We start from the raw sequence: 12150 nt of genomic DNA, 5'->3' as shown, positions 1-12150 counted from the left end.
GTTGGTACATAGAGAATTTATTATCTTTGAGTGACAACTAAGAAAATCCCTCCTTTGATGAAGTAGAATGATGTTTGAGGGAAATAAGGTCAACTGTGAAGACTCATGATATTTACTATGTGCTGCATAAAACAGTAGCTAATTAGTCTGAGTGTCCAGTATCTCCAATTATGCTATTTTAGTTATTGGAAAATGAAATAAAGATGCAATTTTTCTTTGCCTCTTCTGATGCAAAATACATGTTCTCTTAGCTCCTCCATAGAGTAAAATAGTGCAAGTACTGGAACAGGTCTTTTTTTTTGAAAATGATTCATTGTCAACCTAATATTGCTAGTCTATTGGAATTCTTTGACACTGTGTAGTGAATTATTTTCCTTTTATTTAATTTATTTATTTTTTCACTTCCTGAGATTACTTTGTAAGTCTTTCGTTTGCAATATCTACAGATCATAAATTTGCTGCCTTGTTCTTCCTGGCAGCTTTTCTTCCTGGTGATTCTCCTTCAGATTAGCTGCAGTGTCTTCCTGCATGCTATTTTTTTCTCTTTTTTGTAACAAGGAAGTAGCACTGTCTACATGCCTTTTATTTTGGTCTGTTAAGTTTTAACTATCAAATTATTTGCATAATAAAAAACCCAACATTTTTTAGTCTGATGCTAGAGAGAAATCCAGTGCTTCAAATCTAGTCTTTCTGGAGTCAGATACTTCTGCAATGCTGTGAAGCTGAGCAACGTATGTTACTTCTGACATATCTTTTACCTGCATTTTTTTGCTCTTTGTTTTTCCACATCTCTCCAGTCTTAGGTTCAAAGAAAAATGATTCATGATTTCTGTGACACCTTTCAGATTCAGTACACTATCAGATACATTTAAGTAGATTGCTGGTTGTTGTCACTGCAAGTTACTCATTCCTTAGCAAACCTACTCAATCTTTTTTTCAGTGTGGAGCCCACTGTGTATCTTCAATGCCTCATGAGAATACCCTTGAGCCACCTTATTCAGATCCTGAGTTTTCACCTTTAAACTTCAGCAGGTTTTATAACCATTGAGAGAATCTGACCAGTAAATTTCAAGGCATGTAACATACCTGTTTTTATGCAGCTCACTTTAGTAAGCCAACTCTTGTCATAAATAGATACAGCGGTCAGTACTGGGTTAGTCATGAGGATACTTAGTTTCTTGTACATTGAAATAAAGTAGTAAGAAGCTTTTGCCTCATAACAATACAAGTGCTCTTATACTCAGGTGAATACTCCAAACAGAAATTGCACTCTGGTGAAGAAAAGAGTTCTTGTCAAATGAACCATTTTGCAGTTCAGAATGTTCACTAAATTTTTTTTTTGGCTGCCTGAAGTTGCTTCTCACTGCACATTTGATTTCTTCATTGTCTGCAAATAAGGACACATAAATCCTGAATTTTGGCACCACCCATTACACAATTATGTGTGCACAGCCTGTTTGGCAATGCTTTGATAGTCCTCAGTAAAGCTCAGACATTCTTATGCTTGATTAAACTTTTGGGCTTTTTTTTAGGTTTTTTTTTCTTAATGACTGTGTCTTTTTGCATGTTCTGCTTACATTTTCAACTGCAAAGCTGCTTGGAACACAAGATATCTTCAAAGTTAATGGTATCTGGGCTTCTGTATTACTACTTAAACAAGTAGTTTAAGAACCAAAAACAAGCTACTGAGTATAGTTGCTCACATATACCGGACCACCTGTTTTTTTCCTGCTCTGTGGAATCCTGAAGCACTTAGTTTATGTTCCTACTGAATCCTCTTTTAATAGCAACATAGACAGTTTGACTATTCTAGATCCATCTCTATGTCATAATTTGATCAGCATTAGTCAGCAAAAGGGAATTCAAAAACTTCATTATTTAGTTGATCTTTATTCACTATGCTTTGTTAACAGCAGCCTCTACTAAGCAGATGCTGAAAATAGGTATAGTTGGTGTAGACTGAAAGTTGTATTTCAGCACTGCTAAAAGCATCACTAAAAACAGGTCTTTCTGCACCTGGCAGTTTTCAGCAGTAGAGGTCCCCTGTTCACAGCCAAGTTGTTGTGTGCCTGCTACAGTCACTGCCAAGTAGGCTAAGTCTAGACCACAGATAATGTGAAATTTGAGGGTTACTTAGTCAGAAGTTTTTAGACCATTTGAGGCTAAGCTAGACTCAAACTTGCCTGTTTTGAATTAAGCATCATTAATGTAGTTAGTATAACTCGGTAATAACCCCATTCTGTACTGCCTTTAGCACAAAGCTTTTCATCATAGATCTGGATTGAGAAAGACTAGACAATTGAGTTAGAACAATGATGCTTGAAGGATATTTTTTTGGTTGTAAGAAAGCAAATTAATTTCCATATATAGGTGAGTTGCAAAATTAAGTGCTCAGGACTAAGTTACACAATTCATGTACATAGCACTCTGTAGTAAAATGTGGCATTCACTTCAATTTGCCTTACAGGATGTGGTGGTAAGCAAGCTTTTCCTAGGCAATTAATCTCTTTTTTTTTCTTTTTTTCTTTTTTTCTTTTTTTTTTTTTTTTTTTTTAAATCTATCACTTTTCCTGCTTTCTGCCATTCAAGGATACTAGTACTGGATTATTATATTCACTTTTTTTGATACAGTAGTTTTAACAGCAATGCCCTGGGATGTATACATGCTCTGTCTGGTATAGTTGTTCCAAAGAGGAAACACTAGTTGGAAATTTCCATATTTCATATGCCAAAGTCTATGAAACATGTAATGTGAATGTTTATAGCAGCACAATGAACACATGGCATTTGTTGCAGTTTCTGGGGAAAACCAGTCTCTAGCTTTCTCAGAATGTAGAATGTTTCTAGGTGAATCACAGTCTAGTGCAGAGTTTCCTTTGTTCTGGTGAAAGTTCTTTGGTTATCTGTGAAATTCCTTGTATAAATAAGGCAACACTTTTTACAGTCCTTTCTAGCAATTCCCACTGCAGAGAAGAAAGCCTCTTGATTCTTCCCTCCATCATTATTAGAGAATGAGCATGTTTCAGTGTTAGATCTTCATAATCTTGACAGTCTTTCTAGATTTTTAACTGAGCAAAGTCACTTCTAAAGTTGCAGCATGTTTGCATAGTAATTGGAGTGGGCCAAAGTTATTTAGAAATATTGTTGCTCCCTTATATATTAATCCCCCAATATAAATACATTCCTGCAGTCCACAGCAATAATGCTGTGATTGAATGTTCAGCATATCAGTTATTGAACTGTAGTCATGACTGCTCTCAAAACATACATATTCTGTTTTAATGTTTGTCCAAGGATTTATCTTCTGGGTTTTTTTGAAAAAGCAAATTAATTCAATATCATGTTTAATGGCTTCAGAAAACTTCTTCATTTCATGATGCAGTTCTGTTTTCCACTTTATGTCTCTTGTATATTACCTCCTCACATGGGTCTAGTCAGTAGTCGCCTCCTAATGAAAGTAATAGTGCAACTTTGATAAAGCCTTTAACCTAGGTCTTCTGTGTCCTGTTTCTTAGCAGCCCTTGCTGAGTGAACTCTGGCAAGCTGCTATGCTCCCTGTTTTACCTGACTCCATAGAAGGATGAGTACTTATCAACAGCATGAGATATTTAGGCAGATTCAGCTGCAGGACTTCCAGGAAAAGTGAAAATTGAGTGGCTCTATCAGTTAAGAGCAGTTGTGTATTTTTATTTGCCATACTAAGGCTACAAATTGGATCTTAGCAAGTCTTGCCTGGACTAGCTGCATTTATTTTAGATTATTTTTTTTTCTTAAATGATCTTGAAGAACTTCAGAGCTGAAAGGTGTTCCATGCTTGGTTGTGAAACATAACCTTTTCAATATCTTCCTCTTTCCCCTTCTAATTCAGGGCTGTCTGATTCTGAGTGATGAACTGAATCATGCATCACTAGTTCTTGGAGCAAGACTGTCAGGAGCAACTATTCGAATCTTTAAGCACAACAGTAAGTATCAGATGGTGGACTCTGCCTTTCTGCAGATGCTGTAGATCAGATACAATGTTTTCTATCTTGTAATATCTGGAAATCCAATTTCATGCAAGGAAATCAGTTGCAAGTTACGTGGAAGGTCAGAAGACTGCTGCTGCTGAAAGCTGAATCATCCCAAATCAGATTTTTTTAATATGTTCAGTCCCAACTAATAACACTTTTATCCTGAAGCTCTTCTGGCCTACATCTTCTGCATGTGGAGAAGAATGTGCTATCCTTTGGCAAGTCTAGGGGCACTGGTATTTTAACATGGTTTCTTATTCTATTCTTATTCTATGCTAGAGTAGCTCAGCATGGTTAGACTATTCTAACAGTGTGTCATGTAATAATGCCATCTTAAAGGGGTCTAGGTTACAATTTGGGGATTAGGAATGTTTCATTTTAGAACTAGTTGCTAACATGCTTATGATTGTAGATGTCCTAGCTAAAATAGATAGTAATGAATTTGCACAATGTAGTACTAAAAGAATTTTTGGGACATGAAGCATAGATTAAGTTCAGTGAATTACTTGCTCTACGTATTTAAGTATTTATTAACAAAATACACAAATTTTTAAATTTCCTAGTTTCATCTTCCTCCAAAGGACGTATCTATAATAACTTTCAGGTTAAAACTACCTAGGATTTCCTTCTCTTACTCTTGATGAAAGAGGCACATGGTTGTCTGTTGCTGTTGTACACAAAGTAGAATGGTGGATTCAGGCACAGCACCCGAACGAGATGGTCAGAAAAGCCTTTATTATCTGAACTTCTCAGCTTTTTATAGGGTATTACACTACAGGTTTAACATGATTGGTAAAGGGACCACCACCTCTCTGTCCTATTGGTGGGACAAGAGAAAAACCACAGCTCTACAGAACTGTTTTGAGAAAATGAAATTGTTTACAAAGATAGTCCTTGAGCGAGAGATACTCTCAAGAGACTTTCCCTTGGGAGCAGATCAGCCACTGACAGGCTGTAACTCTCTCAGGCTCAGAAAAATTAGGTCCACAGTTGTCCTTTATTAGTAAGAACTACCTGCATTCTTCAGGTACTCCTAATACTCTTTATACTGTCAGTTTCTGAGATCACAGTGACTCTTGCTCTCTTTGAAGTGTGTGGTGGTAGCAACAAAATTTGAGTGACTGCAATTATTTTTCTTTCTTTGTCCTACTTGATAGTGTGGATTCTCTCTTCTGTGCTTACAGTTTCTTTGGTGTTCACTCTTTCTTGCTTTCTATCACTTGAATAATTAGTTTTACAAAAAAGTAGAGTTTATTGGAACATTTATTTTTTCTTTGTAATTCTTCATAAACGTTGGTTGCTGAGCAAGGTAACAAAAGCTTTGCATTCAACTTCTGCATTTGTATGGACATACTTCTGAACATTGCATCCAGTTGCAGAATTTCAAATTGGTGACAAACATAGTTCTGGCTGTGGGGAGAGGGCCTTAGACTTAAATAAAAAATAGATGATTTGTGGGAATGGGCTACAAACTAGCCCTGCTGTAATTGTGGGATATTCTAGAAGCATTCTAGATGGTGGGTTTCTGTGGAAGAGAATGTAATGGCAGATTAGAATCAAGGCAAAATGCAAACAGTGGTCTTGGCCTGTCAAGATGATGTTCAGTTTGTATTTCTATATGTGTCCTACTCTTATACTCTATGCTGTCTTTTTATTGTCATTTTCTTGAGATGTTAATGGCTTCGTTCATATTCAAATTTTTAGAAATTAAGGGTGGGGGAATGAAAAATTCCCCTTAAATTCCTTGTTCAATGTTTTTTTTTTTTTCCTGCCTTTTTCTGTCATTTGTCCTTTTTAGTAGGTTCAGACTCATGTTCCCCTCCTTCTTGAAAGATTAGAGTAGAAGTCTATTTTCTATTGTTCTCCCTAAATGCACTAACCTTGCCTTTCCTTCATTGAGAGACCTGCTGGAGACAGGGACTACACTGCTGAGTTCTCCATCATTGACTTTTTGAACATTAGCTGTCTTTTCACAGTCCATTAACTGACTTACTTTGCCATTTAGATTTTAGTCTAAATCTGGTTCACAAGCTCTTCTTGCCACTGCATCTGTCCTAGTCTATCAGTTCTCTTTTCATCATTAATTTGTGCTCTTTTCCATGCCCTAGTGTTTATCTGTGTCTTGCTCAGCACTTGGATTCATGCTTTGACTGATCCCATCTTAACTCCTTTCCTCTGAGATTTTTTTCAGGACTGATTCCACATGCATGTATTTGTTCACATTAGTTAGGTCTCTTAGGATCACATCAAGTGTTTGTAAACAAAGCTTGTAAGATTTCAGAATATGTTTCTACTAACAGTTTCATCTGTCTAGTTTCTGATATGCTGAACATTGTCCTCTTTCCAACACTGGTGGTTCTCTTTTTTTTTCCTTTTCTCCTTTTTTAGAGGCTTCCTTTTCCCACTTCCAATCCCTTCAATTTTAAACAAATAAATAAAAAAGTATACTTGCCCTGCTTCTTCTCCTGCACTTTGATCTTCTACTTATCTTTAATTTATTATCCTTGAACTTGGTGTGTTCTAGCTCTATTGTTCTATTCTGAGCTATTTCTATCCACATTCTTACTACCTAAATTGCCTTTTCATCAGAATGAGATACCTTCCTTTTTCTCTCCCCTCCTCTCCCCTCCCCCTTTCTTTGTTTGTGCCTAGTGCTCTAACTTGTGCTTTTAGTTTAGAATGATGAAATTCTTCATTGCAGCCCGTACAGTTAGCTATTTCCTTAAATCTCATCCATGGGCCTGTAGGTAGATGAAGCCTGTGCTTATTGACTTGCATATGGTCTGTCCTCCATGCTGGAGCAATTTGTGCTTTCTGGAGTATTGCTGTCTTTAGTCATGTCAAAGTTCAAGCTAGTAGCTGTTTTGGTACTATTTAACAGTAATTTCTGGTGCAGATATGCAAAGCCTGGAGAAGCTGCTCAAAGATGCTATTGTGCATGGGCAACCTCGTACACGGAGGCCCTGGAAAAAAATTCTTATCTTGGTGGAAGGAATATACAGGTACAAACTATTCTTTATATTCCTAAGACCCTCCACATGAGATCTAAATGCCTAGTGTTTGGGTTTCTTTGCCAAATCAAGCTATGAATATTGTCACTTCATAGTTATTTCATGAGTCTCATCTCATTAAATTACACTGTGTATGTCTCACATCCTTTCTGTTGCTAGAATTGTAACTGCACCTTGTGTTATCACAATGCTTCCCACATCCTGATTAGCTTGTAGAAATTCATTAATCAAAATTATTTATATCAGAGCTGAGGTCTTAAGTTGCTTGTCCATTCCATTCCTTCTGGGCTCACTAGATTATGCTAGTCTGAATGGAACTGCTCAAATTTTACATTTTTGCTAAGAGTGAGTAGGAGCAGTAGCCATAGCTGTGTTAGGCATTTAAACCCTAGTGACTTTCAGTACAAAATGTGGTGTTTTGGAGTGTTACTAATAAAAGCCTAGTCAGTTCTTAGAAACATCAGGTAAGTTAATGTCAAGTCAGAATACTGACATTAGGGTGGAAGTAAAACTGAGATAATTTTATAAATGAATTATCGCTGAACACATTCCTGCACTCTAACTTCCTGTTGCTGCTACTGTTTATTTAGTCTGTGTGTCAGCATCCCAGAGATGCTGAGCAGGTAGAAAGTAGAGATCTGGGCCCCAGTGCAAGGAGGAGAGGTGCATCTCTGCAGACTGTGATGGGTCTATTAAATTTTAAGTGTCTGTAATTACTGAAAGAGTGAAGAAATGAAAGCTTAGTGATTTAGGCTTTATAAGGTGGTCCCAACTATTAAATCAACTTATACTGAATTTCTGTTTCTCAACAGTATGGAGGGATCCATAGTCCGTTTGCCTGAAGTGATTGCCCTTAAGAAGAAGTACAAATCCTATCTGTACCTTGATGAAGCTCATAGTATAGGTGCTCTGGGTCCCAGTGGCCGGGGTGTAGTGGAGTATTTTGGACTCAATCCTGAAGATGTGGATGTTATGATGGGAACATTCACCAAAAGCTTTGGAGCTGCAGGAGGATACATTGGGGGCAAGAAGGTAAAAAGCTGGGAATCTCATGGCTGGTGGTAAAGTCTATTTCAGGCAGCTGGTGGAATTCTTCATTAAGCGTTTCAAATTTAATCTATTCCTCAAGTACCCTATTGTCTATTTGTTTCATGCTTTTACATGCTGTCTAATACTGTGAAAGTCAGCAGTGCAGAAGAGTCTAGTTTAGTAAAATACATTGTAACACCTTGTGTGTGTAGTTCTCACATGGTCAGTGATGATCTGAGTTTGCTGAATGTACAGTAGTGATGTAATATCCTTCTAGGAAGGGCTAGGAGCCAGGAAATGGTTTTCTTGATGTTACTTTGAATGGACTTGAAGGAAAAATGCCAAAAGCTTAAGATTTTCAGCCCATTTGGAGGAAAAGCCTCTTAGGTTAGTCTGATAGAATTGATTTCCCTGGGTGTAAGCACTTTGCTTTCTGAAAAGACACTTTTCCTTTTTTCTTTTTTGGCTGGTTGATTATTTTGGTTTTTGTTTGTTTTTGTAATTTGTTTCTTTGAAGTTTTGGGGGTTTTGTTGGTTTTTTGTTTGTTTGTTTTGGGTTTTTTTTTTTTGTCTACTGTCTCTTTCTTTTGGAAAGTACAGCTAGAAAGTGTTGCCCTTGCCAGACCTCTAATCCTCAGAGGGATGGTGTAGACAATTCCTTGTATCACCTTTCTCATATCATAAAATATCTGATCTCACAGATCAGATTTCTAAGTTCTATTGGAGGGTAAAATTCTACCATTTTCCTACCAGGACAATAATTTTTTACACCTTAATTGTGACAATTACTTTCAGCTATCCAAATGGAGATGAAACTTGGAGATATTCCTTGTAGGGTGTTTAGTACAGATTAAAATTAATTTAACAACATCCCCCCCCCAAAAAAAAATTCATATAGATCTTTTTCCATAGGCAGTGAGCTAGTGGGATTGACTCCATGGCATAAGGTAAAGCAGCCAAAAGTCCTTTGCAACTTTTTTAGCTACTGATTGAGGGATTGCTTCAGTGGTAAGAGGCCTTAAATCTTCTTACCTAGTTTATTTCAAAGTCCCTTTACGACTTCCTTTCCTTTAACTCTGACCCTAGGCAGACAGCAACTGCAGAAAACTTCTGCGTGTTTTTATAATACATTTGCAGCTTGTGATAGCTACAGAGCTGTCATTATTCATTTTATGGTAGCAAAAGACAGGATCTCTTCTGGTATTCATACTGATGTTTATAATATTTTAGCATGATTTTGTTACAGTTAACAAGCAGCCTAGATGCAAGGTGTGTTGGTCCTTTGTTCCTGTACAAGCTGCTTTTGCCCTCTAAGAAAAATAGGATATGTGTTTAAGTGGGAAATGCACAAGGATTAGGCTGGGGTTTGTGCACTCTTAAAGTACAATTACTGCTTTATTTATATTGTGCAGATGAATGAGAGAGATTTTGTGACCTGTTCCCTTGTTTGGTGTTTTTTGGGGAGGAAATACATGTATTGAGCATTATCCATAAACACCTATGGATCTTGCTCCCCACTATTTCATTTTTTTTATATTCACACTGTTATAATGACCATTTGTGAAACTCACCCTGGGCACAGCTCAAGTAATGCAACATAATGCAAAGCCTTGTTGCAATCCACTGCTGATGGTGTTAGCTAAACAAGTCTGTCATAGACATTTGTCTCTGATCAACACACATTCTTGCCCTGTGACATTATTATGGGTTGTCATGTCCCTGCTGTTTCTTGTAGTGTAAAATTATTCCTTAAGATACCTGTTCTCGTATGGGGCATTCTGAAAGAGGTTTTTTGTGGTGCCCTGTTTTATTGTGATTAAAGATGTGACAGAAGCATTTCTCTGAGTGCTGGGAAGGCTATGTCTGATGCCTCTTGTGTTTTGCTAGGAACTGATTGATTACCTCAGGACATACTCTCACAGTGCTGCGTATGCAACATCAATGTCACCTCCTGTTGTGGAGCAAATCATCACCTCTGTGAAGTGCATTATGGGTGAAGATGGTACAACTGTTGGTGAGTCTTTCTAGCAGTAAGCATGTAGCAAGGGGAAGCCAAAAAGAGCCTCCATCGCTTTGATAGATAACACATTCAGTGGACACTTTGATAATTATTAGTAATTCTATGGTTGGAATTTCTGGGTCAGTAAACCAGTTTACAATTCTGCTTGGCAGATCAGCCTAATAACAGAATAAAAAGTTTTCAGCTAGAGGTAAGTCATCTTAGTCATGTCTAAGTCTTGTACTGATTTTTGTTCTTTGTCAAGCTATTCTAGCCACCTTCTTTGTTTTACATTGTCTGTCCTTTGTTATTTGCCTCACTTTAAACATTGCTTTCAGAATATTTTGCTGTTGTATCTTTTACAGTTGTGTCCTGGTTTATTGCAGGGACAGTGCTTTCAGTTTTCATCTCTAGTATAATTTGATATTTGCATCTCAGTTAAAGTAAACATGGAAATGTTTCTGAAATCCCTTTTAACTTGGGGAGCTGGAGGCATTTTTCAAAATCCGTGAACTTTAATGGACTAGGAGAAGAAATTCAGCATATTTGTCTTTATTGTCTTAGTTTTCCTGTTTCATTATAGAAGTAGAAAGGGAAATTTATACTATCTGGGCATTCAAAGTCATAATGACAGATTCTTCTGTCTCATTTGCCTATGGGTAGCAGCTTCCTTCAGTTACAGCATGAAGTAAATAGCTCTTAAGGCTGCCTTGAAACTGAAATGGTACAGTTTGCATGTAGGTTACTTTTCCCTCTTCACATGTAACTGGAAAGTTGTGAGCAGCTCACATAGGATGCTGATAGAGTTTGTTAAGGATCTGTTGGTAGCATTTAGTTTGGAGGCTCTCAGAATTCTAACTGCAGTATATATTGAATTCTCGGAGCTTGAGGCATCTGGCCACGAGGTGGTGGTGGTGTATGCTGGAAAAACTGGCTTTTGAACATGTGTCATCTAACCAACCAACCTGTTGGATAACTTACAGTGGAAAAGCTCACTGGAGAAACTACTTGAGAATATTTCTGTTATAACAGTTTTCATTTGGTTTGCTTATATTATCTGAGAACAGAGTTAAGTGCCAGCAGTTGGTGTTTGTTCCTCAGTAGAGACATCATGAGTGAAGCAAGTACAACTGGGCAGCAGCCTGTGTCTCTGCTAGCTTTGAGTGCTTCCGAGTGGTCCATGTGAGAGAACTGTACCAAGAGCCAGGAGTTGACTCCCTGCTCTCCAGTACAGGTATTAAGCAAGCTTCACACTACACAAAAAGTTGTCTTGCTGTAGTCTTGGAAGTAATTGTTTGAGGTTTTCATAGCTGATGATTTGCCAACAATCTGTGATCTGCTTAGGCATTGCTTGTTTTGGGTTTCTTCCAGTGTGTGTTTTGCTTAATGAAGTTGGAAGCAAGGAATGTGTAACTGATTTCTGTTTGCAGTATTTAAACTCAGGCATTTTTGTCTCTTTCTAGAGGCTACAGTGTGGTATTTGTTCAAGCCAGGAGAATGGAAGTAACTTCCATTCCACACTGTTCCCCTGCCATTATGCCAGCAAGATTTATCTGAGCTGAAAGGCAAACCAGATTAGGAACAAATATGGCAAAAAAGAAATAAACTCAAAAGATCGTTTTCGTTCTCATGTTGCTTAAAATGCATGTTGAGCTACATCCTGCTGATTTGGTGCCAAGAAGTACCAGAATTCCTAGGCATTCTCACAAGAAAATTAGTGGTTTTGGTGTTTGATAGGTGTCTCGTTTTCAAGAAGTCTCTGTATGTCCACTTTCTTTATAAGCTTTAGCACTTTTCATAAGTGATGGATATAACAGCTGGATAGCCAGAACCCTGTTGTCAGATCGCAAATGATTTCTCAGCTACAGGTCTCATGAAAGTGTTACTGGCTTTTTAAGCATCTAAGTCAACTTTGAGTTAAAATAAGCACCTCATAGGATAATTTCTGCATGAAAGTGCTTTTCTATTTATTTTCTGCAGTGTGCATTTTCCCATTCACGTATTTTTTAGATTGCCTTAAGGCTTTATAAATAATATTACTTTGTAGACATTTTCTGTGGACAAAGCTGGCAAAAGTTCAATTGGGTGAACTAAACAGCTG

The 12150-nt window shown here is 37.4% G+C and overlaps 1 protein-coding gene across 3 annotated transcripts in view; it reads left to right on the top strand.

The window, feature by feature from the left end:
* SPTLC2 (serine palmitoyltransferase long chain base subunit 2) overlaps positions 1-12150 on the top strand; it is a 68054-nt gene that overhangs the window by 11363 nt on the left and 44541 nt on the right. For all 3 annotated transcript variants that reach the window (XR_004497788.1, XR_004497789.1, XM_015630996.3), the window contains exons 6-9: positions 3869-3962; positions 6907-7012; positions 7834-8053; positions 9938-10064. Coding sequence is in view for 1 of the 3 variants with exons in the window: in XM_015630996.3 (XP_015486482.1) it covers positions 3869-3962; positions 6907-7012; positions 7834-8053; positions 9938-10064 (547 nt within the window). In the remaining 2 variants the exon portion in view is untranslated. The remainder of the gene's footprint in view (positions 1-3868; positions 3963-6906; positions 7013-7833; positions 8054-9937; positions 10065-12150) is intronic.

The sequence above is a fragment of the Parus major genome, chromosome 5, assembly GCF_001522545.3.
Source record: "Parus major isolate Abel chromosome 5, Parus_major1.1, whole genome shotgun sequence".
NCBI lineage: Eukaryota > Metazoa > Chordata > Aves > Passeriformes > Paridae > Parus > Parus major.
Note: the sequence above shows the minus strand (reverse complement) of the source record. Positions and strands in the feature narration are given on the sequence as shown.